This window comes from Mobula hypostoma, chromosome 3, assembly GCF_963921235.1.
Source record: "Mobula hypostoma chromosome 3, sMobHyp1.1, whole genome shotgun sequence".
NCBI lineage: Eukaryota > Metazoa > Chordata > Chondrichthyes > Myliobatiformes > Myliobatidae > Mobula > Mobula hypostoma.
Genome location: NC_086099.1, coordinates 12,664,990 through 12,690,891, shown reverse-complemented (window position 1 = coordinate 12,690,891; position 25,902 = coordinate 12,664,990). Strand labels below are relative to the sequence as shown.

The window sequence follows — 25,902 nt, the reverse complement described above, 5'->3', positions numbered from 1 at the left end:
GTAGGCAAACAAGATATTGCAAGTATACTCATAGATAACAAATCGAAGGCTTAAGTTAAGAGAAAAAAATACTTAAAATTGTAAATTTCAATAAGATGCTTTCCACTACCCCTCCGCCAAGCATTATCCCCATTACAAGTTTTTGTGGACAAGTTGTTTCTAAAGTTTAAAAAAAAGCTGTTTTTAAAAAAAAACACAACTTCATCATTTAACATCACAAAATATTTATACAGGAATAATATTCCAAACTTGACACCAAAGACATAGTATGGCAGATGATCAAAACCTTAATCATAGAAGTAGATTTAAGGAGCACCTTGAACAAGAAAAGGAGATCAAGAGGCAAAGCAGATTAGTGAGTGAAATCTGGAGTTTATGGCCCGAACAGTCGAAAACAGCTAATGGCACAGTACTTAATTCTGGAAGATCTGGAGACCAGAATCAGAGGAATGTATGTTTCTCAGATGTTTAAGTGGCGAGGAGGAATTGCAGAGATGGGAAAGTATAAAACCACAGAGGGATTCCATAGCAATGGTGTCAATTTTAAAATCAAGGCTTTGCTTAATCACAAAGGTTAATAAGCCTAAGGTGATGGATAAACAGAAGTTAGCATACAAGGACATGAGCAGAAGACTTTAGAATAACCTTAATTTAGCAGAACTGCTTCCTCAGTACTTAGAACATAGAATACTACAATACAGTACAGGCCCTTCAGCTCATGATGTTGTACCAACCCTATAACCTACTCAATCTAATCCCCCCCCCCTTCCCACAAAACACTGTTTTTTTTCTTCTATGTTCCATGTGCATGGTGAAAGGAAATTTTCTCCATCTAAAACTTGGGAAAACTAATACAGGTTTCCCCCAGTATCCGAAGGTACAGCATTCCTATGAAACCATTCATAAGCCGAAATGGCGTAAAGTGAAGAAGCAATTACCATTAATTTTTAATGGGAAAAACTTTTGAGCGTTCCCAGACCCAAAAAAAACCTACCAAATCATACCAAGTAGCACATAAAACCTAAAATAACACTAACATATAGTCAAAACAGGAATGATATGATAAATACACAGCCTATATAAAGTAGAAATACTTTTCTGCAATCATTGCAGCACTGTCAAGCGTAGTGAAAATCTCACGCAAGCACTCTGGGCGGAAGCGCTCTCTCCAGTAACCTTTAAGCTATGAAGCTGCCGTCGCCTCAAAAACCGATCCAACCCCACCCATGACTACCTTTAAATTCCACTTTCACAAAAATGTGTTTCATTTATATTGGAAAAATGTTTGCGTGTTCCCAGACCCAAAGAATAACCTACCAAATCATAGCAAATGACACATAAAAATACACAGCCTATATAAAGTAGAAATAATGTATGTACAGTGTAGTTTCACTTACCGGAATTGGGAAGACAGCGAGCACACTGATGATGGTGTGTTAGGCTGAGGTTGCAGTGGTGGGAGGTACAGCAGACTGGTCACTAACATCTTCTATGTCTGCCTGCCTCGATGTCGAAGGCCGAGGTTCGTCGTCTGCTGTGGCTGATGTGGAAGGCTTGAGAATCGACAGTATGCTTGACTGCTTAGCCTCACGCATTTTTCTATCATACAGTTCTTTGTAAGCACTCAAACCGTTCTGCAAATATGCTTTAAACCTACGTGACCTTTCAAAATTAAAGTCATACTTCTCTGCAATCATTGCAGTGCTGTCAATCGCAGTGAAAACCTCACACAAGTGCTTCATGTTCAGTTCCTGGACGACTTCACTTTCGGGCCGTTCGCTACTGCGTTCAGTTTCGATCCGTATCCTTTCCTCTTGCAACTGCATCAGCTCTTCATCTGTCAGTTCTTGGTCATGGGATGACAAAACCTCTTCAACATCATCTTCGTCAACTTCCACAAACCCAGCCTCCTTTGCCAAAGTCACTATTGCCATATTTATTGTTGATGGTTCGAAGCCTTTAAAATCGTTCACTGCTTCAAGACACAGTTTCCTCCAAACACCATTTCTCAGAGACTGTTAGCCTATCGAGAGCATCTCCAAGGTTGGCGATTGCCAATTTTAAATTGTATCCTTTCCAGATCCCCCGCAAAGACGCTTCAGGGTTGCCCTCTCTGTCAATGGTACTTACAATAAAATGCATCACATTTTGCGTATAGTAAGCATTAATTGTGGCTATTATGCCTTGGTTGCATGGCTGCAGTAACGATGTTGTATTCAGCGGTAAGAACACAACACGAATGTTACCGTCATACTCGGTAATACCAGGTGGATGAGCAGCACAATTAACAACAATCACAAGACACCTACTATCGAGGTTATTTTCTCTACAGTATTTTTCAGCAAAAGGACTAACGTATTCACTCATGTACTCAGAAAAAATCCCTTGGGTATTCTAGCCACTTGGATGTGAACGGAACACAACAGGAAGTGTATTCTTCTCAACGCCTTCAAGTGCCCTCGGATTTTCTGAATGGTACACTAGTAGAGGCTTAAGGACAGCATCACCAGTGGCGTTAATAATAGGTATTAGGGTAAACCTGTCCTTCGATGCCTTGTGTCCCTGAGCCTGCTTTTCTTCTATTGAAATAAACGCCTTGCTCAGCAATTTTTTCCAATAAATTGCAGTTTCGTCACAGTTAAACACCTGTTTATACAAATAACCACCTTCTGTAATTATTTTCTTCAGTTCTGCTGGGAACTTTTCGGCAGCTTCAGTATCAGCCGAACCACTCTCTCCGGTAAACGTTAAACTACGAAGCCGCCCTCGCCTCAGAAACCGATCAAAGGACCCATGACGACCTTTAAATTCCACTTTTGCAACTCTTTCATCACCATCGCCCAGTGCTTTCTGTTTCAACTTATTAAAAAGACTGACTGATTTCTCCTTAAGTATAAGATAACTTAGCAGAACACCACGCTTTGTACACCCATCAATCCACTCAAGTAATAGACTTTTCATTTTATCCATTATTGAATGCCAACTAAAAGAGACCACTTTGCCACGAGCAGAACCAATAGTAACATCGGCAGCTTTCAAGATTCTTTTTCTCTGCGTTTAAATAGTGCAAATGGTGAACACAGGCAAATTCAACATGCGGACGATGTCCTTACTTCGTTGACCACGATCAAAAGGCTTAATTACGTCCAGTTTTATGCTAAGCATAACACCCTTACGAGCTATCTTAGGCTTTTCCAATACCTTAGAATTCATCTTGTTAACGGATGCACAAAATAAATCGAGGTAAAGCACAGATGCTCAGGCACGTGCTTAAGCTATGGCAGCTAGAATGCAGTTCCAGGGGAGGAGCTTGGCGGCTCGGGGCACACGCTACCTTTTTACCTAAAAGCGAAAACACTTTTCGGGTAGCGAAAACAGGTAACTAATGTAGGTCTTTCGTAACAGCGAGCTGTCGTAAAGTGAACGTTCGGAAAACGGGGGCCACCTGTATATAGTACAGGATGAGAAAAAAGTTCAAGCCAAGAATACAGAAGCACAGATTCAGCAGCAGATGAATCAATGCATGACTGGGCCAGAATTATTACAGACATTGTGTCTTTTTATTTTATTTATCTAGAGATACAGCGTGGAACAGGCCTTTACAGCCCAACGAGCAGCACCACCCAGCAACCCACTAGCTTAATTACAAGACAATTTACAATGATCTGTTAACCTTCTATCTGGTACGTCATTGGACTGTGGGAGGAAACTGGAGCATCTGGAAGAAACCCAGACAGTTCACATACAAACTCCTTAAAGATAAATTCTGAACTGAACTCCAAACTTTTTGACACTCTGAACTGTAATAGCATCTTGCCAACCGCTAATTTACTGTGGCCACCAATGAAGTCTGAGAGATAGTACATACAGTATGTGTGTGGTCAAAGCTCATCTCAAGTATGGGCCGTACACTGGCAGATGGGACCAGCTTCGATGGGGAATCTAGGTAGACATGGACAAGTTGGGCTGAAAGGCTTCTTTCCATGCTATAACTCTGTTCAACTCTTTAAGGCTGTTATAGCTGGGGGAGGTAAAGGGGACAAGCTCCCATTACCTATTAAATGCTCCCAATAGCGTGCACCTCAAATGGCCTCTAACAACCAAGTCCAGCTGGCTTTCACATGTAGCTTAGCTACGCCTGGCAGAACCATTTCCACTAACAAGGGAAGGGGCAAAGGCAGGTTACTGCTTCGGGCAAACGGGGCTCATCAGCCATGATTGGCGGCTCATCTAGCAGAAGGAAAACTCTGATCTCAAACCTCTGCTACTTTGCAGCTACACCCTCTCATGCCAAATGTTTCCAGAGTAAACCCCCAAAGGGAAAATCCGGAACTGGAGTCCATAAGGCAGTCCTATGTTGAGTTCAACATTGACTGGTAACTCCTGCAACACTGCTGGTACCAAACTCTATCAGTCTCTGTCTTTCTTTTTGGTTTATCAGATGCGTGGAATGGAAGAGCTTGCTACAAGGGCTCCATATAGTACTGCCCAGGAATGAGCATCTCGACAGCTAAGATACAACATCCATGGGCAACCCTGACTGACGGAGGCCTCACATAACTCTATAATTCTCCAAGTCAATCATGACAGCATGGCTGCAAGCAATCTTGATAAATTTACAAAAATAGTTCTTTCTTCCCAATGTTTGGTTGGAAGAGGGGTTTTTCCCTCATCTGGTATTGAGTATACTTCCACCCACCATCTCACCTCTTTTCCTCTACTATTTACTGAGGAACAGTGTAGAGACAGTGGTTGGGTGAAGAGAGATGTACAGATAGAAATAAGTAACAAGCAAACAACTGGCTTTCCCATAACTCCAAATGCAACTTCCCCATTTCTTCTATTGTATATTATTGAAATTCTACAGCCATGATGAAGCAAACAGATTAATACAAATAATGGCAATGATTTGATCTGTTATCAGTTACAATTAACTGCTATCATTGCTATCAAAAGTGAGAAGGATGAACTCACCAGTGTCCATTTGCCAGACGTACACTGATCCATCTGAGCATCCAACCACCAGGTAATCATCAGATGGCCTCCACTTAATAACTTGAATAGGAAACAGATGTCGTGATGCCAACATTATGCACTTCTTCTCTCGAAGGCTGAGAAGACCCACTGAATGATCACTGGCCACCGAACAGATGCAATACTGTACACGAGACTAGAGCCAAACCAAAATGAGGAAGAAAATGTATAGTTTTCAATATGGCAGCCAAATTTGATAATGGAGAATTTTCACAGAATATTTCATGTTCTTTGAAAAAGGCATGATTACAAATCATTATTTAATCTGAAAGTCAACTTGCATAATAATTACCTTGTTGACTGATTACAACTATACTTAATGGCATAGTTAAAGACTGCTCTTTGGACAGCCAAAGGAACTATGGAAAACAGACTATGGATGGTACAATAATGACATGCTGCTGCTGCACAACATTCAGGTACTCTCAGGAAGATTTCTGCACATAGTTCACAAAGTAAACTTGTGTTTCTTGTATCCTGTGTGCACCACGTATCAGCAGTCAGTCAACCTTTCTGATGCACACTGACACAATACTGCATCAACATTTCACATGTAATGCTGTTATCCACATTGTACCGCTTCCCCTCCCTGCACCTTCTTATTCTGGCTTCTTCCCCCAACACCCCACTTCCTTTTCAGTCCTAATGAAGTTTCTGTGTCCAAAACAATGACTGTTTATTCATCTCTAGATGCTGCCTGACCTGCTGAGCTCCTCCAGGATTTTATGTGTGTTACTTTGAATTCCTACCATCCTCTGTGTAAAAACACTTACCTATGATATACCCCCTATACTTTCCCCCAAACACCTTAAAGTGATGTGCGCTTGTATTAGCCATTTCTGCCCTGGGGAAGAAGTCTGATTGTCCAATCTATCCATATCTCCCATCATGTTATACAACTCTATTAAGTTACCCCTCATCTTCTTCTTTCCAACAAGAAAAGCCCGAGTTTGCTCAGCAAATCTTCATAAGATATGCTCTCTAATCCAGGTAATATTCTAGTAAATCTTCTCTGCAGTCTCTCTAAAGCTTCCACATCATTGCTATGTCAACATGATCTAGAGTCTTCTTTTAATATAGAAAGCAAAAAGCTGTCTTAATGTTTCCATTGTAAAAGGGACTTTGTAAGTTTACACTGAATACACAAAAATAGGAACTAAAATAGATCTGAGGCCAACAATCTAACTCTGCTGCACATAAAAATTGCACAGTATCAACCTCTCATTTGCTACAGCAGAGGAGATATTTACATTCATATAACATAAATTTTAGGCTCCATTATAGGAAGGATGTCGAGGCTTTAGTGAGGGTGCAGGTGAGGTTTATCAAGATGCTGCCTTGATTAGAAGGCATGAGCTATAAGAGGTTGAACAAACTTGAGTTATTTTCTCTGGTGCGGCAGAGCCTAAGGGGAGAGCTGATAGAGGTTTATAAGATTATGTGAGGCATAGATAAAATAGACAGAATCTTCTTTTCAGGGTTGGCATGTCTAATACCAGAGGGCATACTTTTAAGGTGAGAGGGGATAATTTCGAAAGAGATGTGAGGGGCAAGTTTATTACACAGAGAGTGGTAAGTGTCTGCAATGCAATGCCTGGAGTGGTGGTAGAGACAGATACATTAGGGACTTTTAAGAGACATTTAGATAGGAACATGAATTGAGGAAAATGGATGGACTTTGTGCAGGCAGAGGGGATTAGTTAGATTGCCCATTGGATTACTAATTTAATTGGAATGGTACAACACTGTGGGCTGAAGAGCCTGTTTCTGTGCTTTACTCTTCTATGTTTTATAAACAATTAAATTTATCAAAATTCATCACTTTTGGTATGAGAAAGGCAAATTCTAAGCTTTTTATAATTGTAAACCAATAGTATATAGAATAACCCACTGGTCTTAATGTTGAGAACTCTTGTCATGCCTGTATCTAAATCCCACGGTCATTCAATACAAAGCAGTGCACAATCGAAAGGAAATCTTCCTTATAACTGCAATAATGGATACCGAAAGAATGGATAGCTGGATTTTCTGTCAGTATTTATTGAAAAATCTGCCAACATTCAGGGAAACAAAATACCCACTGGCCAATCTAAATGGAAAGTTGGCTCCAAAACCCCTTGTAATAGATATCGTAAGGAACAAAAACTAAGTTTTATCAAAGCAACTTTTGTAGTTGACATGTCGACTATAACCATGGATTAAGCAAGATGGAAAAGCTCAATTTTGGCTCTCCTTTGGTCGAGGTTGATCTTGGATGTAACATCCAAGTTGTCTATGTTGTTGGTACAGCACCATCTGTAGCTGATGAGACCAATGAGAGAGGGCAGTTCTTGTTGCAAAGGTTGCATCTATGAGTTGCTTCAACTCTGCTGGAGCTGCAGAGTGGCACTATTGGCGACATCATCTGGCTACATACAAGGTAAAAGTTTGCATAATGTCAGAAGTATCCACCTTTATGTGCATCTATATCATAAACCTATTAGCAGAGACTACAAACTCTAGCTTGTGGGAAATAAAAGCTCAGGAATTGGCTATTGATAGGGTAAATGCAAGCAGGTTTGTTTTAGAACAGAGGGCATTCAACATGGAAATCTATAGCACATTATAGGACTTCCGGCCCACACGGTTCTGCTGACCATGTGACCTATTCTAGAAACTACCTAGAATTACCTTACCGCATAGCCCTCTATTTTTCTAAGTTCCATGTACCTATCTAAGAGTCTCTTAAATAGTATTAAGAGACTATTAAATAAGAAACTATTGTATTAAATAGTTAAATTAAAAATAATGCAAAAACAGAAATAGTTAAAAAAGTGAGGTAGTGTTAATGGGTTCAATGTCCATTTAGGAATCATAAGGCAAAGTGGAAGAAACTGTTCCTGAAATGCCTCTTGTGTGCCTTCTAGTTTCTGTACCACCTTCCTGATGGTAACAATGAGAAGAGGACATGTCCTGGGTGATGGGGCTCCTTAATAAAGGATGCCAACTTTCTCAGGCACTGCTCCTTGAAAATACTGTAGGCTAATACCTGTGATGGATCTGACTAATTTTACAACTTTCACAAGACCAGATCACAAGACAAAGGAGCAGAAGTAGGCCATTCGTCCCATCGAGTCTGCTCCGCCACTCCACCATGAGCTAAACTATTCTCCCATCTAGTTCCAATTTCTAGCTTTTTCCCCCATCCCTTGATACCCTCACTAATTAAATACCTATCAATCTCCTCCTTAAACACCCTCAATGATCGGGCCTCCACAGCTGTATGTGGCAATGAATTCCATAGATCCACGACCCTCTGGCTAAAAAAATTTCTCCTCATCTCTGTTTTAAATAGGTACCCTCTAATTCTAAGACTGTGGCCTCTTGTCCTGGACTCACCCACCAAGGGAAACAGCCTTTCCACATCTACTCTGTCCAACCCTTTAAACATTCGAAATGTTTCTATGAGATCCCCTCTCATTCTTCTATACTCTAATGAATACAGTCCAAGAGCCAACAAACGCTCCTCATATGTTAGCCCCTGCATTCCAGGAATCACCCTTGTAAATCTTCTCTGAACTCTCTCCAACATCAGAACATCCCTTCTAAGATAGGGAGCCCAAAACTGCACACAGTATTCTAAATGAGGTCTCACCAGTGCCCCATAGAGCCTCATCAACACCTTCTTACTCTTATACACTATTCCTCTTGAAATGAATGCCAACATAGCATTCACTTTCCTTACCGCCAATCCAACCTGGTGGTTAACCTTTAGGGTATCCTGCACAAGGACCCCCAAGTGCCTTTGCACTTCCGATTTTTGAATTTTCTCCCCATCTAAATAATAATCTGCCCGATTATTTCTTCTTCTGAAATGTACAACCATACGTTTCTCAACATTGTATCTCATCTGCCATTTCTTTGCCCACTCTCCTAAACTGACTAAGTCTCTCTGCAACCTTTCCGTTTCTTCAGCACTTCCTGCTCCTCCACCTATCTTGGTGTCATCCGCAAACTTAGCCACAACCATTTAATCCATAATCTAAATCATCAATATACATTGTAAAAAGTAGCCGCCCCAACACCGACCCCTGCGGAACAGCACTAGTAACCGGCAACCAATCAGAATAAGATCCCTTTATTCCTACCCTTTGCTTTCTGCCTATCAGCCAATGCTCCACCCATTCCAATATCTTTCCTATAATTCCATGGGCTCTCATCTTATTAAGCAGCCTCTTATGCAGCACCTTATCGAAGGCCTTTTGAAAATCCAAATACACAACATCCACAGCCTCTCCTTTATCAATCTTATTTGAGATTACCTCAAAAATTCCAATAGGTTGGTGAGGCAGGATCTTCCCTTCATGAAACCATGCTGGCTTGGGCCTATCTTGTCATGCACCTTGAGGTATTTCATAACCTCATCCCTGAGGATCGACTCCAATAACTTTCCAACTACCGATGTCAGACTAATAGATCTGTAATTTTCTTTTTGCTGCCTCCCTCCTTTTTTAAACAGCGGAACTACATTTGCGACCTTCCAGTCCTCCAGAACCATGCCAGAGTCTACTGATTCCTGGAAGATCATTTCCAATGACTCCACAATCTCCAAAGCCACCTCCTTCAGAACCCGTGGATGCACCTCATCCGGTCCGGAAGACTTATCTATTCTTAGTCCGTTTAGCTTCCCAAGCACTTTCTCTCTAGTAATCTTGACTGTACCTAATTCTATTCCCTGAGACCTCTGGCTATCAGTTATGTTGCTAATGTCTTCCACTGTGAAGACCGATGCAAAATACTCATTTAGTTCCTCTGCCATCTCTTTGTTACCCATTGTAATTTCTCCAGCATCATTTTCAACCGGTCCTATATCTACCCGTGTCACTCTTTTACTCTTCATATATTTAAAAAAACTCCTAGTGTCCTTTTTAATGTTAATTGCCAACTTCCTTTCATAATTCATCTTGTCTTTCCTTATGAGTTTCTTAGTTTCCTTCTGTAAGTTTTTAAAAGTCGTCCAGTCCTCAGTTTTCCCACTAAATTTCGCTTCCTTGTACGCCGTCTCTTTTGCTTTTATTTTAGCCTTAACCTCTCTCGGTAGCCACATTTTTCCATTCATGATTTTCTTTTTTCTTGTAATATATTTTTCCTGCACTTTCCTCATTTCTTGTAGGAATTTCATCCAATACTGCTCTACCATCCCTCCATCTTGCTTACTTTTCCAATCTACTTGGGCCAGTTCCTCTTTCACACCACCGTAATTTCCTTTGTTCCACTGAAATATTGATACACCGGATACCAGCATCTCCTTTTCAAATTTGAAACGGAACTCAATCACATTATGATCACTACTTCCAAGGGGTTCCATTATCTCCAGCTCCCTAATCGCCTCAGGTTCATTACACAGCACCCAATCCAAAACAGCCGGTCCCCTGGTGGGCTTATGAACAAGCTGCTCCAAAAAGCCATCCCGTAGGCATTCTACAAACTCCCTCTCCTGAGATCCAGTACCTTCCTGACTTTCCTAATCCACTTTCATATTATAAACCCCCGTAATTATCTTGACATTTTCCTTCTGACACGCTTTTTCTATTTCCAGCTGTAACTTGTAGTCCACATCCCGGCTGCTGTTTGGAGGCTTGTATATAACTGCTATTAGTGTCTTTTTACCCTTGCCATTTCTTAAACTTTCTGTCGCTTCTTTTGATACTGTGCAGTAGCAAACCACCACCCTCCCCCACCCCGCCATTCTGGATAGTGATACAGCCTGTCAGAATTCTCTCTACAGTACATCTGTATAAATTTTCAAGTGTTTTAAGTGACAAACCAAATCTCCTCAAACTCCTAACGAAATATAGCCACTGTCTTGCCTTCTTCATAGCTTTATCGACATGTTGGGTTCAAAGACATACCGGGAAGGTTAATTAGTCATTGTAAATTGGCCAATGATTAGGTTAGAGTTAAATCAGAGTTGTCAGGAGTTACTGGGCAGCGTGGCTCGAAAGGCCGGCTGTGCTATTCCGCATGGTGTCTCGCCTCTAAATAAAATAAATAAATAAGACCATAAGACATAGAAGCAGAATTAAGCCATTCGGCCCTTTGAGTCAACCATCTCATCGTAGCTGATCCGATTTTCCTCTCAGCCTCAATCTCCTGCCTTGATCCCTTCATGCTCCGACCTATCAAGAATATATCAAACTCTGCTTTAAATATACATAAAGAATTGGCCTCCACAGCTGTCTGTGGCAATGAATTCCACAGATTCACCACTCTCTGGCTAAAGAAATTCCTCCTTATCTTTATTCTAAAAGGAGGCATCTCTATTTTGAGGCTGTGTTCTCTGGTCTTAAACACTCCTACCACAGGAAACATTCTTACCACATCCACTCTATGAAGGCCTTTCATCATTCGACTGGTTTCAATTAGGTCACCTCATTCTTCTAAATTTCAGTGAATACAGCCAATCTGCCCCCAAGAATATTGGACCCCCTCTGCTTCAGGTGTAACCCATCCCTTTTGTACAGGTCATACCTTTCCAAGAGATCCCAATAATCCATAAATCTCAATTCCTGCCCCCCCACCAATTCTTCAGCCACACATTCATCTGCCAAATCATCCTAATCTTACCCTCACTGGCATGTGGCACAGGCAGCAATCCAGAGATTACTATTCTGCAGGCCCTGTTTCTCAGCTTTCTATCTAACCCTTTAAAATCTGCCTTCAGGAGCTCCTCACCTTGTCAACCTATATCACTGGTGCCCATATGTACCAAGACTTCTGGCTGCTCACCCTCATCCTTGAGAATCCCGTGGACATGATCTAAGACATCCTTATCCTGGCACCAGGGAGGCAACATGCCATCCGGGTGCCTCTATCGTACCCACATAACCTTGTCTCTGTTCCTCTGACTAATGAATCTCCTATTGACACTGCAGTCCTCTCCACCTCTCTGCTCTCCTGAGCAACTGCACCAGACTCGATGCCAGAGATCCGGTCAATGTTGCTCCACTCAGTAGGTCGTCCCCCTCAACAGTATCTAAACTTGTACACTTATTATTGAGGGGAACGGCCACAGGTGTACTCTGCACTGGCTGTGCATTTCCCTTCCTTCTGCTGACAGTCACCCAGTTACCTGTCTCCTGCAACCTAGGAATGACTACCTCCCTGAGGCTCCTGTGTATCATCTCCTCACTCTCCCGTATGAGCCGAAGGTCATTGAGCTGTAGCTCCAGTTCCTTAATATGTTCTATTAGGAGGGATGGCTCAGTGCACCTGGTGCAAATGTGTTTATCTGGGAGACTGGACATCTCCCAGACGTCCCACATCCCTCAGAACACTGCCCCTAGAGCCATCTCACTAATCTACAGATGAAGACTGAACAAATAAGGACAGAGACAGAGAGACTTACAAGATACTTCACCACACCCAAATACAATCTCACCTCAGCCTGATGAGCCAAAGCCACTGTACAAGTGCCACAGGGGCATCCAAATCGATGATATTATTGAAGTTTTCATTATTTTTGAGTAACAAGTTCAAAAATTACCTTTATAGTCCATGATACCAGAATATTTCAAGAATGCCAAAAATACTATTACAAACAATATAATGCAAATGGCTTTTCTGTTCCAACTTTTAAATGAGTGGACTCAACAGTATTTAAAGCATACTAAGATACGAGTCATGGAGCCTTGGACTAAGTTTCCTTTCATTGCTTTTTTCAAGATCTGGCAATAAAAACTTGGATCAGTCTGTCCATTGAAGATACCGAGTACATGGAATGTAATAAATGTTTAACATTAAAGTTTACATTTACATAAACTGAATTCTAAAACCTTTATAAAGAACTTACACTGCAGTTTTCAGGTGGAACTACCAGCTGGGTAATCTCTCCACCATGGACACAAAAGGTATGCTTCATTTCCCCCGAGTTGATGTCCCAGATGATTACAGAGAAATCTACCCCACCTGACACCAGGTAGCGTTGATCATACCGTGTTGCGACCTGGTGTAGGTACAACAGGCAGGTCACTTTGCCTCGATGGCCACGAAGTGTTCGGTGGGGTGGCCAACCTGAGGAAATACAAATTCATGCATAGGAATACTTAAATAACACTCTATTCAATGACACAGAAAGCAATGCAATCACAGAATAAAGAACAGTGGAATACAATACAGGCTCTCCAGCCCATGACGTTGTGCCAATCCTTTAACCTACTGCAAGATCAATCCAATCCTTCCCACCCATATAAGACCATAAGACATAGGAGCAGTTTTAGGCCATTCAGTCCATCAAGTCTGCTCTGCTATTCCATCATGGCTGAACCCGGATCCCACTCAACCCCATACACCTGCCTTCTTGCCATAGCCTTTGCTGCCTTGACCAATCAGGAAACGATCAACTTCCACCTTAAATATACCCATGGACTTGGCCTCCATCACAGTCTGTGGCAGAGCATTCCACAGATTCACTACTCTCTGGCTAAAAAAAAATCCCTGCTTACCTCTGATTTAAAGGGTCACCTCTAAATTTTGAGGCTGTGCCCTCTAGTTCTGCACACCCCCACCATAGGAAACATCCTCTCCACACCCACCCTATCTAGTCCTTTCAACATTTAGTAAGTTTCAATGAGATCCCCCCTGCATTCTTCTAAAATTCAGTGAGTACAGGCCCAAAGCTGCCAAACACTTCCCATATGTCTAGTCCTTCATTTCTGGAATCATCCTCATGAACCTCCTCTGGACACTCTCCAACGACAACACATCTTTTCTGAGATATGGGGCCAAAAACTGTTGACAATACTTCAACTGCAGCTTGACTATTGTCTTATAAAGCCTCAGCATAATCTCCTTGTTTTTAATACTCTATTCCCCTTGAAATAAATGCCATCATTTATTTATAGCCTTCCAATTTTTGCTTTTCATCTGTGCACCTACCTAAGAGTTTCTCAAATGTCTCTAATGCATCTGCCTCCATCATCATTGCCGGGGGTGCATTCTGCACACCCCATCCACCAATGTTGGTTGCCAGTCGAATCCAACACTGACAGGAGACCTGAACCGGACAGTTTTTAAAGTGAAAAAGTCATTGCAATGGAGCTATTCTACTCCCTCGACCTCGGAAGTCTGGGTCCAGCATTACAAGTATTTGTCACAAACTAGGGTCTTCTTCATTGCAGTGGATGACATTGACTACTTCTGTACCTTGTCATGCCCTTCGTTCTCCACGAAGTGTTGCAGAACCACCTCCCTGGCTGTTGGATCTCACTGTTAATCTCATCCACCCAGTCCGCCAGAGCTGATTTCACATGCTAAGGCAGGCACATCTACCACTCTGTGTGTAAAAAACCTACTTCTGACATTCCCCCCCCCCATATTTTCCTCCCAACACCTTAAAGTGCTGTTTTAGCCATTTCCACTTAACAAATTGAGTTATGGAGAAAACAAAACAGAAGGAGCCTCTGTGTCTCATTATCCATTGTCTGACACATTGACTAAAATGCTCGCCCTGTTTCTCCACTCACCCTGCTAAGAAATTCCATTCAATTCTGCATGGTTTCTGAAAATATACTGTTTCATCTTAGATTGCTTTGGGAAAATAGTGAATCTAGATTTCTTTTAAAAGGATGCCATTGCAGCAAACCAACCTCAAGGTTAAAAAGCTGTAACAAATAACTCACCTGATTCACTCATGTTTCATAGTAGAAGCAATCGACCCTTCTTACTCAGTCTAGTCTTCCAGCTCACAAGAGTATTCACAAACTTTTTGAATAGTTAACCCATTACTTCGTAAGTGTAGCCACCATTGCAATCTACAGAGACATAGCCAAAGCTTTTTTTTTGCCGCTTATGCTGCTGGTGTTTAGGGCAGCGATGAAGGTCCTCCATCTCAGGAGAAATTCATGGCTTCCTTCATCGAGTATGAAGCTTCCACTTGGTTTTCTGTCAGTCATACAAGTCACGGGTATAGATTCGGGAATGCCTTCGCACACAGATGTGAAAGAATTCCTCATTGCTGTTTCTATAACAATTTTATTTGACCCGTCAGGATTGTTAGCCCCGAGATGAACCCCTGACCCTGAAGGATCAGTAGACCACTCTTAGTCTGGCCTCTACCTTTTGATCTGTTTGGCATGCATGACTATACCAACAGGCAAAGCATAAAGCCTTGACTCCAGCCAGCATAGCTCTCTGGATCATTGAAGCATGCAAGCCCCCAAATCACGATAAGGTTGTGGTCCTCTTGGAGGATAGCTAAATACATTAACACGAGGAAATCCGCAGATGCTGGAATTTCAAGCAACACACATAAAACTTGCTGGTGAACTCAGCAGGCCAGGCAGCATCTCTAGGAAGAGGTACAGTCGACGTTTCGGGCCGAGACCCTCGAAGGGTCTTGGCCCGAAAAGTCGACTGTACCTCTTCCTAGAGATGCTGCCTGGCCTGATGTGTTCACCAGCTAAATATATTGATTGTTTATTTCCCTCAGTAGATTCTGCCTGGCTTGCTGAGTTCCTGCAGCATTTTGTGTGTGTTACTCAAGATTTGCAGCCTCTGCGGATCTCATGTCTGTACAACTAAGTTAATGGCTAGAAAACCAGTTGTAGTAACTTCTGCTGGGACTGAAATATTGGCTGGAACCTGGGGGCAAGCCCTTGTTCATTAGGCTGCCAGAGGATCCTCAGAGAATCAGATGCACCATTTAGGCCCTAGTTGTCACTCAAAGCCTGTTCTCCCTCGTGGGATGGCTAATCTAGGCAAGCCTCCAGTTAATTGGAGGAATGCCACAATGCAGCAATATAGGTGAGCATAACATGGTCTAATGTCTCGTACAAGAGAAACAGACAGGCACATTTATTTTTCCCTCAAGATTTTTCCAAGATTTGAGAAAAATGGGGAAGTTACAAACATTTACCATAACCTGTTCCGCTTTGGAATGTGGGAGGAAACTGAAGCATCCGGAGGAAACCTACAGGATCACAAGGAAAACATACAAACTCCTTACAGACAGTGGCACAATTGAACCAGCATTGCTGGTGCTATAATAGAGTTACACTAACTGCAATGCTACTAGCCGCCCCAATCATAGAGGTGAGGTGCTATAGTCATTTTCATGGTGAGAAGGCAGGAAGAATGGGGTGAGAGGGCTAATAATTCAACCACAATAGACTGGCAGACAGACTCAATGGGCCAAATGGCTGAATTCTGACCCTACTGTATGCCTTCCGGCCTTACACCAATTTTAAAGTGAAATCCGAATCTGAAATGACCAGAACAAATAATCGTCTGGCTCCTTTTGCTTATGCTACCACCTGCTCCCATGGCTTCATGTGACCCTGCTCGGGGGGATAAACAGGTGCTACACCTGTCCCAAGAATGACTTGCAGGCTAGCAGAGAAAAGGAGTCCCTTATACCTCCTTTGGTAGAGACACAACTCCACCCTGCCACCCATCATTGCAGGTTAAGCAAAAGAATTATCTTGTATGGCTTTAGTTTCCTTTTCTTTCTTGCTATTATTTAATTTCCATTTGGATTCTCATGAACTGTTATTGATTCTTCCTCCTAACCTTGTACTCCCTCACAAAACTCACTACTGATTTTTCATCCCTGTAAAACCCTGTTATTAAAACCCAAGCTCTTAGTTACCTGCCCCATTATCTCCTACAGAGCAAGATCATTGCATTTCTGGAGAGAAAGATCTCCAAAGCTTATTCACAACATCAGGAATTCCTGATTTTGATTATAAATCACAAATCTGAAGGAAACTGTCTGCAGTTACACATGTAAATGCTGAAATTTCCCTTCAAAGTATAAGTACAGGCATTTGTTGAAATCAACCATATATGATTTTGAAATGTTTACTTTCTAAATCATGCAGGTAAATGAGAATTCAAGTAGGTGGAAAATTGTGTCTTATAAACCAATCTAATACCTTTGTTTAAAAAAATATTGCAACAGATGATGTGAGAGCATTCAGTTCAAGCCATAGATGAAGATATTTTACCTCTTCTCAGCATGTGTTCTCCTTGCAGTAACTGGACAATAGCCGTTTGAGTGGCTGGAACAATAACAATACTGCCATCTTCACGACCACATACCAGACGCCCATGAGAGGGAATATAAACACTGGCTGTCACTTTCAGAGGCTCCTCCTTGCCAGGCTGTGTACTCAGTTGGTCTATAATTCCTGCAGGCCTTGGAAACTGATAATCAAATGTATCTTGCAAGCATGAAGAAGTGGTAACGTTCAACTCTGTGAAAGAAATTTGAAATCCAATAAATTATACACAAGGTATAATAAAGTGATCAGAGAGGAAGTGATTTCAGTTTCATTAATTTGCTCAACCACCTGCGTATTGCAATGCAAAAAGTAAATATTTACTGAGAACAAAATTCTGAAGTTGTGAAAATCTCTGAACCTGCTAAATTCTTGGATGTAGCAGCCACCCCAGGTCCAATTAAGGGTGTACTTTTTAAAAATTGTAAGTGGTGGGTGCATGGAATACACTGCCAGCGAAGTTGGTAGAGGCAGATACAACAGGGTCTTTTAAGAGATGCTTAGATAAATATATGGAGCTTAGAAGAATAGAGGGCTACGCAGTAGGGCAATTCTATGCAGCTTCTAGAGTAGGTTACATGGTCGGCACAACATTGTGGGCTGAAGGGCCTGTAATATGCTGCAGGTTTTCTATATTTCTACATCTTTTATAATCACAAGTCACTGGTGGATACAAAGAAAATCAAGTACTGCAGGACCAGCTCATCAGTAAGTTGCTCGATAGCAATGGCGTTGGACCTCCTGCGTACCATTGTTTGTGTTGTTGTCTGGACTTATTCTGTACCATTGTGACAAGACAGTGCATGATCCAACAAACAGAGCAAGTGATTGTCTTCAACCAACACACATAAAAGTTGTTGGTGAACGCAGCAGGCCAGGCAGTATCTCTAGGAAGAGGTACAAGCGACGTTTTGGCCGAGATCCTTTGTCAGGACGAACTGAAAGAAGAGCTAGTAAGAGCTAGTAAGTGATTGTCTTCGACATTTTTATTGGAACATTGGTTTGTAGAATACCGCAAGTCCGGTTCATTGGTGAGACTGACGGTGGGGCAGTTGCGCTGCCTCAGATGCGATAAGGGCTAGGCCTAGACCACGGGGTCACCTCGGAGGCAGTGACCTGCTGCAGTTGCCCAGGAGAGGACAGCCGAGGTGACGTGGGAGAGTGCAGGGGTCTCTGCTGGACACGCTGGAATCCATGCCGGGTTGGGACTAGGCCCTCCGATTGGTACTGCCCTCTGGCTTTCACTGGGAGGAGAATAAGCTGGACCAGGACAACCCACAATCATGCCACACAGGGACTTTAGCTATGTTATTTTTTTCTTTTTGACTGCACGCATGGTTATGATTTCAGAAAAACATCCAGTGTGCTGTTGGTAATGTGTTTTGAATCTTGGCCCCAGAAGAATGATGTTTCATTTGGCTATATTTATGTATGGCTGAATGACAATTAAACTTGAACTTGAAATGGTGTCATCAGCAGCTTTATAGATGCCATTTAAGCTGTGCCTACCTCATGTAGAAAACTGACCCAATGAGGTCATTGACCTGAAACACAAAACTATAAATTATACCTTCCACAATTACTGCCTGGCCAAAAAGGTGACTTTGGTATATTTGGTGCTTAATTTCACCTTAACAGAATCCACCACCATAATATATTTGCAAGTTTTCACCTTACACAGGAAATTCAATACGAGTTAGAAAAAAATTACCTGCACTGCACTTTCTCTGCAGCTGTTACACTTCATTCTGCATTTTGTTATCATCTTACCTTGTTCTACCTGAATGTACTGTGTAATCAATCGATTCTATGAACTCTATGCAGGATAAGCTCAAACAACAGGAATTCTGCAGATGCTGGAAATTCTATGTTGCAGGATAAGCTTTTCACTGCCTCTTAGATCTTGACAATAACAAACCATGTCCAGTCCCAGCCATCCAAAGAGCAATAACATTGTGACTAAATAAAAGTTACATTGCTAGTGAATGATTGTGAAGGGAAACTGGATTTGACAGGACATAGTAATAAATTAAAGACGGTCATAATTATTGAGGTTTGGACAGGCAATGCCATGGAAGGTTTCAGGTCACCACAAAGACCTACAAATACCAACAGGCTAGGATGAAGATGATAAGAATAATGGATTAAATGTTTTGATAGAGACTAAAATTTATAGAAGTGGGCAGTGAGAAAACAGTATGCAAGACAAGCTTATCACTATATCACGGTACATGTTACAATAAATCAAAATTCAAAGTAAATTTATTATCGAAGTACAGATTATGTCACCAAGTACAACCCAGAGAATCGCTTTCTGAAAGAAAAGTTTATTAAATTACAGTTGGCAAGGAAAATAAAGTGAAAGAGTTTATGGAATACACAAAAAGGGATACCAAAGGAGCTAATGTCACTCAACTTCACTTGCCTCATCATGGAAATGCTCCCACAATCTACATATGGACTCACTTTCAAAGCAGAAGAGACCATGGACCAATATGTTAAAATGGGAATTAAAATAGTTGGTCACTGGGAAATCCTGCTTGTTGTGGATGGAGCAAAAGTGCTTGACATAGTGGTCCCCCCAAATTACATCAGGTTTCATCAAAATAGAGGAGGTTGCATTAGGACCACGGGATACAGCAGGTGATCCCAAGAGATTTGCAGGTGAACTGTACCCAGGACATCTTCAAGGAGTGGTGTCTCAGAAAGGCAGCTTCTATTATTAAGGACCTCCAGCAGCCAGTGCATGCCCTTTTCTCACTGTTACCATCAGGTGGGAGGTACAGAAGCCTGAAGACACACACTCAGCGATTCAGGAACAGCTTCTTCCCCTCTGCCATCCGATTCCTAAATGGACATTGAATCTTTGGACACTACCTCACTTTTTTATTATTTTTTCTGTTTTTGCACTATTTTAATCTATTCAATATACATATACTGTAATTTATTTTTTTTTCCTTCTATATTATGTATTGCATTGAACTGCTGCTGCTAAGTTAACAAATTTCACGACACATGGCCGGTGATAATAAACCTGATTCCGATTCTGGAGGAGGGTGGTGGTGAAGGAGAAATGGTGTTGTTGAGAAAGAAGCGGAGAGATTCAAATTCTTCTTGATGGGAGATAGAAATGCATATGGAGTTGCCATCCATGGTGAAAATGAGCTGATCATGTGAGAGGCGGAGTTAAGTAGTTATAGCCCCCAACGGCAACTCCTTTGCTTGCATCTTCAAAAACAGTTCTATTTCCATCTTTAATATCTCTATACTTACCTTTCAAGGTCACTAGTTCAAGCCTCAGCTGTGGCAGCGTGTTTGCACCCTTGAGCAAGACACTTAATCACACATTGCTCTAGTCTGTGTGAGGAGTGGCGGCCCACACAGACTTCCAATCTGTGCCTTGTAAGGCATCAAAATGCCCGACGCAGGCCTCTCATGGTCTGAGTCGACGTTCCCCACTCCCTTTCAGGGTTCTTTTGAAGACCCTGACCTGGAGTTACATGCTGACGATGGTTCTTTGTAGGAAAGGGACCCACTCTCGGGGTTCCACAATCGGCCGCTATTCGGCATGCCAAAGGCTTGGCCTAAGATTTCGGCTCAGATTTGGAAGCCTGGGATCTTGAGGAACTGGAGGCAAGCGGATCAAGGGTCGGTGTCGCCACAGGAGACCCCTGTGTCGTTGGGGGAGTTGGAACATCTGCTGTGTGTCTGGGGATCCTTGTGATCTCCAGGCACAGAGCTCGAAAAAAGCGATGTAACAGACTTTTAACATTGTAAACCTGCTCGTTGGAAAATGGAGTCACCTCTTTCTCCCTTATTAGGAGAGAGAGAGCCTACAGCATGTCGAATTATCGGTGAACAAGGTAGTCTTTGGGGTAACTGCAAGTCTGTGTCTTTGCTACTGCTTTGCTCACGCTTGAGTACTGGTAGCAGGTGTGCTTTATTTTTGCCGGTGGGGAGGAGGGGGACTGTTGTTCGCTGCCGTTTACGCGAGGGAGGTGGGAGCTGGAGGGGACTTTGGGGTTCTAACATTTAACTGTCGTTCATTCTTGGGGCACTTCTCTGTTTTCATGGATGGTTGTGAAGAAAAAGCATTTCAAGGTGTATATTGTATACATTTCTCTGACATTAAATTGTACCTTTGAAACCTTTTGAGATCATCTGTTGCCTGCAGTCATCTGATTGATGTTAAGGCTAGTTACAGAGAGATAAATAGGAACAAGTTAAAGCTGTGAAATGCAGGTCAGTAATGTCACTGAAAACCAGAAATCAAGGGGAGAATACAGGATACGCACAGTAGATCAGACAGCATCTATAGAGATGGAAAACGTAACGAGTGCCTTGCATCAGAAATTTAGTGGTAGGGGAGCTAGTAGATAATGGATTGGGGTGAAAATTGTGGAGTAGAAGAAAGAAAGCTCAATTATGCTTAAAGTAGATAAAGTCATCACCTTCCCTGATATGGGTGCAAAAGAAGATTATTTTACACAGGACAGTTACAATTTGGAATTCGTCGCTGAGCCTGTAGGAACGGCAGAGAGTTGTGGACACAGGTCAGCACATCACAGGAACCAGCCTCCTCTTCATGGACTCTGTCTATACTTCTCAGTGCCTCAATAAAGCAGCTAGCATAATCAAAGACCCCATTCATCTTGCACACTGTCTCTTCCCCTGTCTCCAACCAAAGACTGAAAAGCCTGCAATCACATACCACCAGGCTCAGAGAACTGTTTTAGCCCACTGTTATAAGACCATCAAATAGTTCCCTGGTGTGCTAAGTAGAACTCTTAACCTCATCTCAAAGATCTCCTACCTTATTGTTTATCTGCACTGTACTTTCTCTGTAGCTGTTATACCTTATTCTACATTATTATTGTTTTATCTTGTTCTTCTTCAATGCACTGTGTAATAATCCGAACAGTGTGCAAGACAGCTTTTTCACTGTATCTTGATACATGTGAGAATAATAAACCAATTCCAGTTGCAATTCCAACATGACAAACTGTTGGAAGTAATTCCAATAGATTCTAGACTGGAATTTCAATTCTAATTCCTAGACAATCATAGTAGTTTGAATTAATAAGCACCCTTACCTTGAACAGAATCTTTCTGATGTGAGTCAATACACCATATCAGGAGTCTCCCTGATGAATCTCCCTGGATCAGCAGTTTATGGAAGGGCTCCCTACGGCCATAGAAGAATCGTGTAACAGGAGGGCAAATGAGGAGCTGTAGTGTGAGAAAAAAATACTTAAGTTATTTCTACTTAGTTCACTGTATGAACACCAACTTCACTTGTTGGCATTATGTTATAAACATCAGTAACAAAATGAAAAAAATGCGCAAAGCTTCATTTAGCCAGGAACTATTATTCGAGTGAACTATACGCAAAATTATAACCAATTATATTGGTTCCTTAAGGCTGTCTTAGCCAGGGGAGGTAGTGGGGATAGAGCTCCCACTATCTTTAAAAGCTCCAAATGCCGAGAGTCTCAAATAGTCTCCGACGTCCAAGTACAGCTTCCAGACTTCATGTGTGGCTTAACTACTAAGCCTGGCAAACCATTTCTACTGACAGAAGTAGTAAAAGTGGGTTGCTGGCTCCTTAAAAACAGTCGCATCAGGTAAATGGAGCTCATCAGCCATGGTTGGCAGCTCTCATCTCAATCCTCCGCTGCCTCGTGGCTATGCCCACGGGAAAGGCTTTGGGAGTAAACCCTGCAGAAAAATACAGAGCTGAAGTCCCTAAGGCAGTCCGACATTGAGTTCAACGCTGACTGGCAACTCCTGCGATGCCACTGTAACAGTCTTTGCTGTTCCTTTGGATTCATCAGCTGCATGGAGAAAAAGAACATGCTACATGGGCAACAGTTTGCTCTCCATATCATACTAACCCAGTTTGTGTATCACGTAAACAGCTAGGACGCAACATCCATCATCAACCCTATCCAACAGAAGACCTCAAATAAGTGAACTAAGTTGTGTAAAGGTTTTAGTACACATGATACATTAAATAAACACAAGAGGTTCTCTGCAAATGCTAGAAATCCAGAGAAACACACACAAAATTCTCGAAGAACTCAGAAGAACAGGTAGTATGTATGGAGGGGAATAAGCAGTCAGTGTTTCAGATTGAGACTCTGCATCAGGACTGGAAAGGAAGAGGGAAGATGCCAGAATAAGAAGTGGGGGGAGGGGAAGGAGTACAAACATGGTCCTCTCCAATCAGATTCCTTCTTCTTCAACCCTTTACCACTTATCACCTTCCAACTTCTCATGTTATTTTTATTTTATTTCAGAGATACAGCACGGATTAGGCACTGAGCCTCACCGCCAGGAACCCACTGATTTAACCTCACCCTAACCACAGGACAATTTAAAATGACCAATTAACCTACTAACTGGTACATCTCTGAACTGGAGGAGGAAACTGGAGCACCCGGACAAAACTCACACACACACATATGGGAAAAACGTACAAACTCTTTTACAGAGGATGCCAGAATTAAACTCCAAACTTCATCTCCACCCACCCACCTTCATCTTCACTGGGTTTCACCCATCACCTTTCAAGTTGTGTGTGCTGCTCTGATATTTTAAATATGCACTTCTGAAGCTGCAAAAAGAAATGCACTGTGATCAATTCTACTTGAATATGGTTATAAAAAAGCGCATTTCCTGAGTTTCATTGGAAGAAACAGTGTCCTCTGATTCCTGCTCTTCCTCTCCAAGACCTTAGGTGCCTGCCTGTTACAAAGGAAGACATGCAGGAACTCAGAATTAAAAACACACAAAAGCAGAAATATTTCAGAGATCATGGAAAGAATCCAAGTTGACTATGAGCTTGGACACATGAGACTGCAGACACTAGAATCTGGAGCAATCTTCTGAAGTAAATTACTAGACTGAACACCATCTGTGAAGTGGGGTGTGGGGGATGTGATGGGGATGAAATTATTGACAGTTTAGGTCCAAATACTCCTTCAAATTTCAAAGTAAATTTATTATCAAGTGCATACATGTCACCAAATACAACAGTGAGATTCATTTTCTTGCAGGAATTCACAGTATATACAAAAGAAACACAATAAAATCAATGAAAAGCCGCACTCAACAAGATGGAGAAACAACATGTAAGAGACAATAAACTGTGTAAATACACAAAAACCCAAAATAATAATAATAAATAAACAAATATTGAGAACATGAGATGAAGAGTCCTTGAGAGTGAGTCCATAGGCTGTGGGAACAGTTCAGTGATGGGGTGAGTGAAGTTATCACCTCTGGTTCAAGAGCCTGATGGTTGTGGGGTAATAACTATTCCTAAACCTGGTGGTGTGGGGTCTTGAGGTTCCTATACTTCCTTCCTGATGGCAGCAGTGAGGAGAGAGCACAGTCTAGATGGTGAGGATCCTTGATGATGGATGCTGCTTTTCTGTGATAGTGCTCCTTGTAGATGAGTTCAATGGTGGGCATGGCTTTACCCATGATGGACTAGGCTGTATCCAGTACAGTGAGTAGGCTTTTCCATTCAAAGCCATTGGTGTTTCCATACCAGGTCATGATGCAACCAGTCAATATACTCTCCATCGCAAATCTATGAAGTTGACATTTCGAGATGTTGAGGGTCTGCTTCTACTTCTCACACACAGAAGCATAATGACCAACATAACGCTTTTCAGTGCCAGTGATTCACGCTGCTATCATTAAGCAGGATTAAGGAGGTTGTTCGTTCTCTCTGTGACTTCATGGGTTTCCTCTGGTTTCCTCCCACATACATTCCAAACTTGTCACCCAGCTTATTGCTCCATATTTGTTAACTTCCTTTAAAATTATTCTTAATTAAGTTATACAGAAAGTAAAACTTAATTCTTTTGTAAATTAATTTACTGCAACATTTTTAACATTTCTTAAATCATCCTAAATCGATTAATTAAAAGGTAGTCAAATGGTTTACAAGAGCTGTATTATCCTGTGCACACCAGAATTAAATTGATGTAGACTCAGGTCATTTATCCTAATCTGATAATATTAGTATTTGTGCTCCATGAGAAAGTGCATCTAACCACATTTGTCCATCTTGTTTGTGAATCCTTCCTGCATCTCCTTTTCAATTGTGCATCTATGAATTGAAGGGGCTGCATAAATGTTTGGTCTGTTTCTTTGTTCTGGAAGAAAAAGTCACGGTCAACAGCACATGACATTCACGAGTTACCTTGAGAGATGGACAGGCAAAAGTTTTAGAACTTCTCAGATTAAAGACAGATTGGGGAAGACCATGATCGCCCACATCATATGACACAACGCATCTGATATATGTACATGTGTATATGTATAGTTGTATATATGTATTTGTAAAATTTATCAATTCTAACAATTATTATTGATCCCCAACTACTGAAAACTAGAATGCTGATGGCTCACCCATGAATACCAGCTCCATTCACATTAGATTATGTACTGTCATCAATGGTTAAAAATCAAAAGTCAAAGTAAATTGATTATTAAAGTACATATATGTTAATATGCACCACCTTGAGATTCATTTGCTTGCAGGTATTTACAGGAAAATAATGAAATGTAATATAATTTATGAAAAACTATACATAAACAAAGACTGACAATGAAAAGCTAAACATAAACACAAAGACTGACAAACAATGGTAGTAAGTAATATATAGAATCAAGAGATGGATGTAGCTCTTTTCTGGCTCAGACCTAATCACTTGATCATTGATCCTTCCTAATAAAAAGACAAGTTTTAAAATTGTTTCTAAATGGCACTAATCATCAGAAACATTTACAAAGAGTGGAAAAGATTTTTCAACAG

The 25,902-nt window shown here is 41.6% G+C and overlaps 1 protein-coding gene across 4 annotated transcripts in view; it reads right to left on the bottom strand.

Moving 5' to 3' along the window:
• The window catches only part of LOC134343857 (WD repeat-containing protein 7), a 627,641-nt gene that overhangs the window by 500,912 nt on the left and 100,827 nt on the right, over positions 1 to 25,902 (bottom strand). For all 4 annotated transcript variants that reach the window (XM_063042658.1, XM_063042659.1, XM_063042660.1 and 1 more), the window contains 4 exons: positions 22,166 to 22,301; positions 17,019 to 17,267; positions 12,866 to 13,086; positions 4,975 to 5,170 (listed from right to left, as the gene is read on the bottom strand). In XM_063042658.1, coding sequence (XP_062898728.1) covers positions 4,975 to 5,170; positions 12,866 to 13,086; positions 17,019 to 17,267; positions 22,166 to 22,301 — 802 coding nt within the window. The remainder of the gene's footprint in view (positions 1 to 4,974; positions 5,171 to 12,865; positions 13,087 to 17,018; positions 17,268 to 22,165; positions 22,302 to 25,902) is intronic.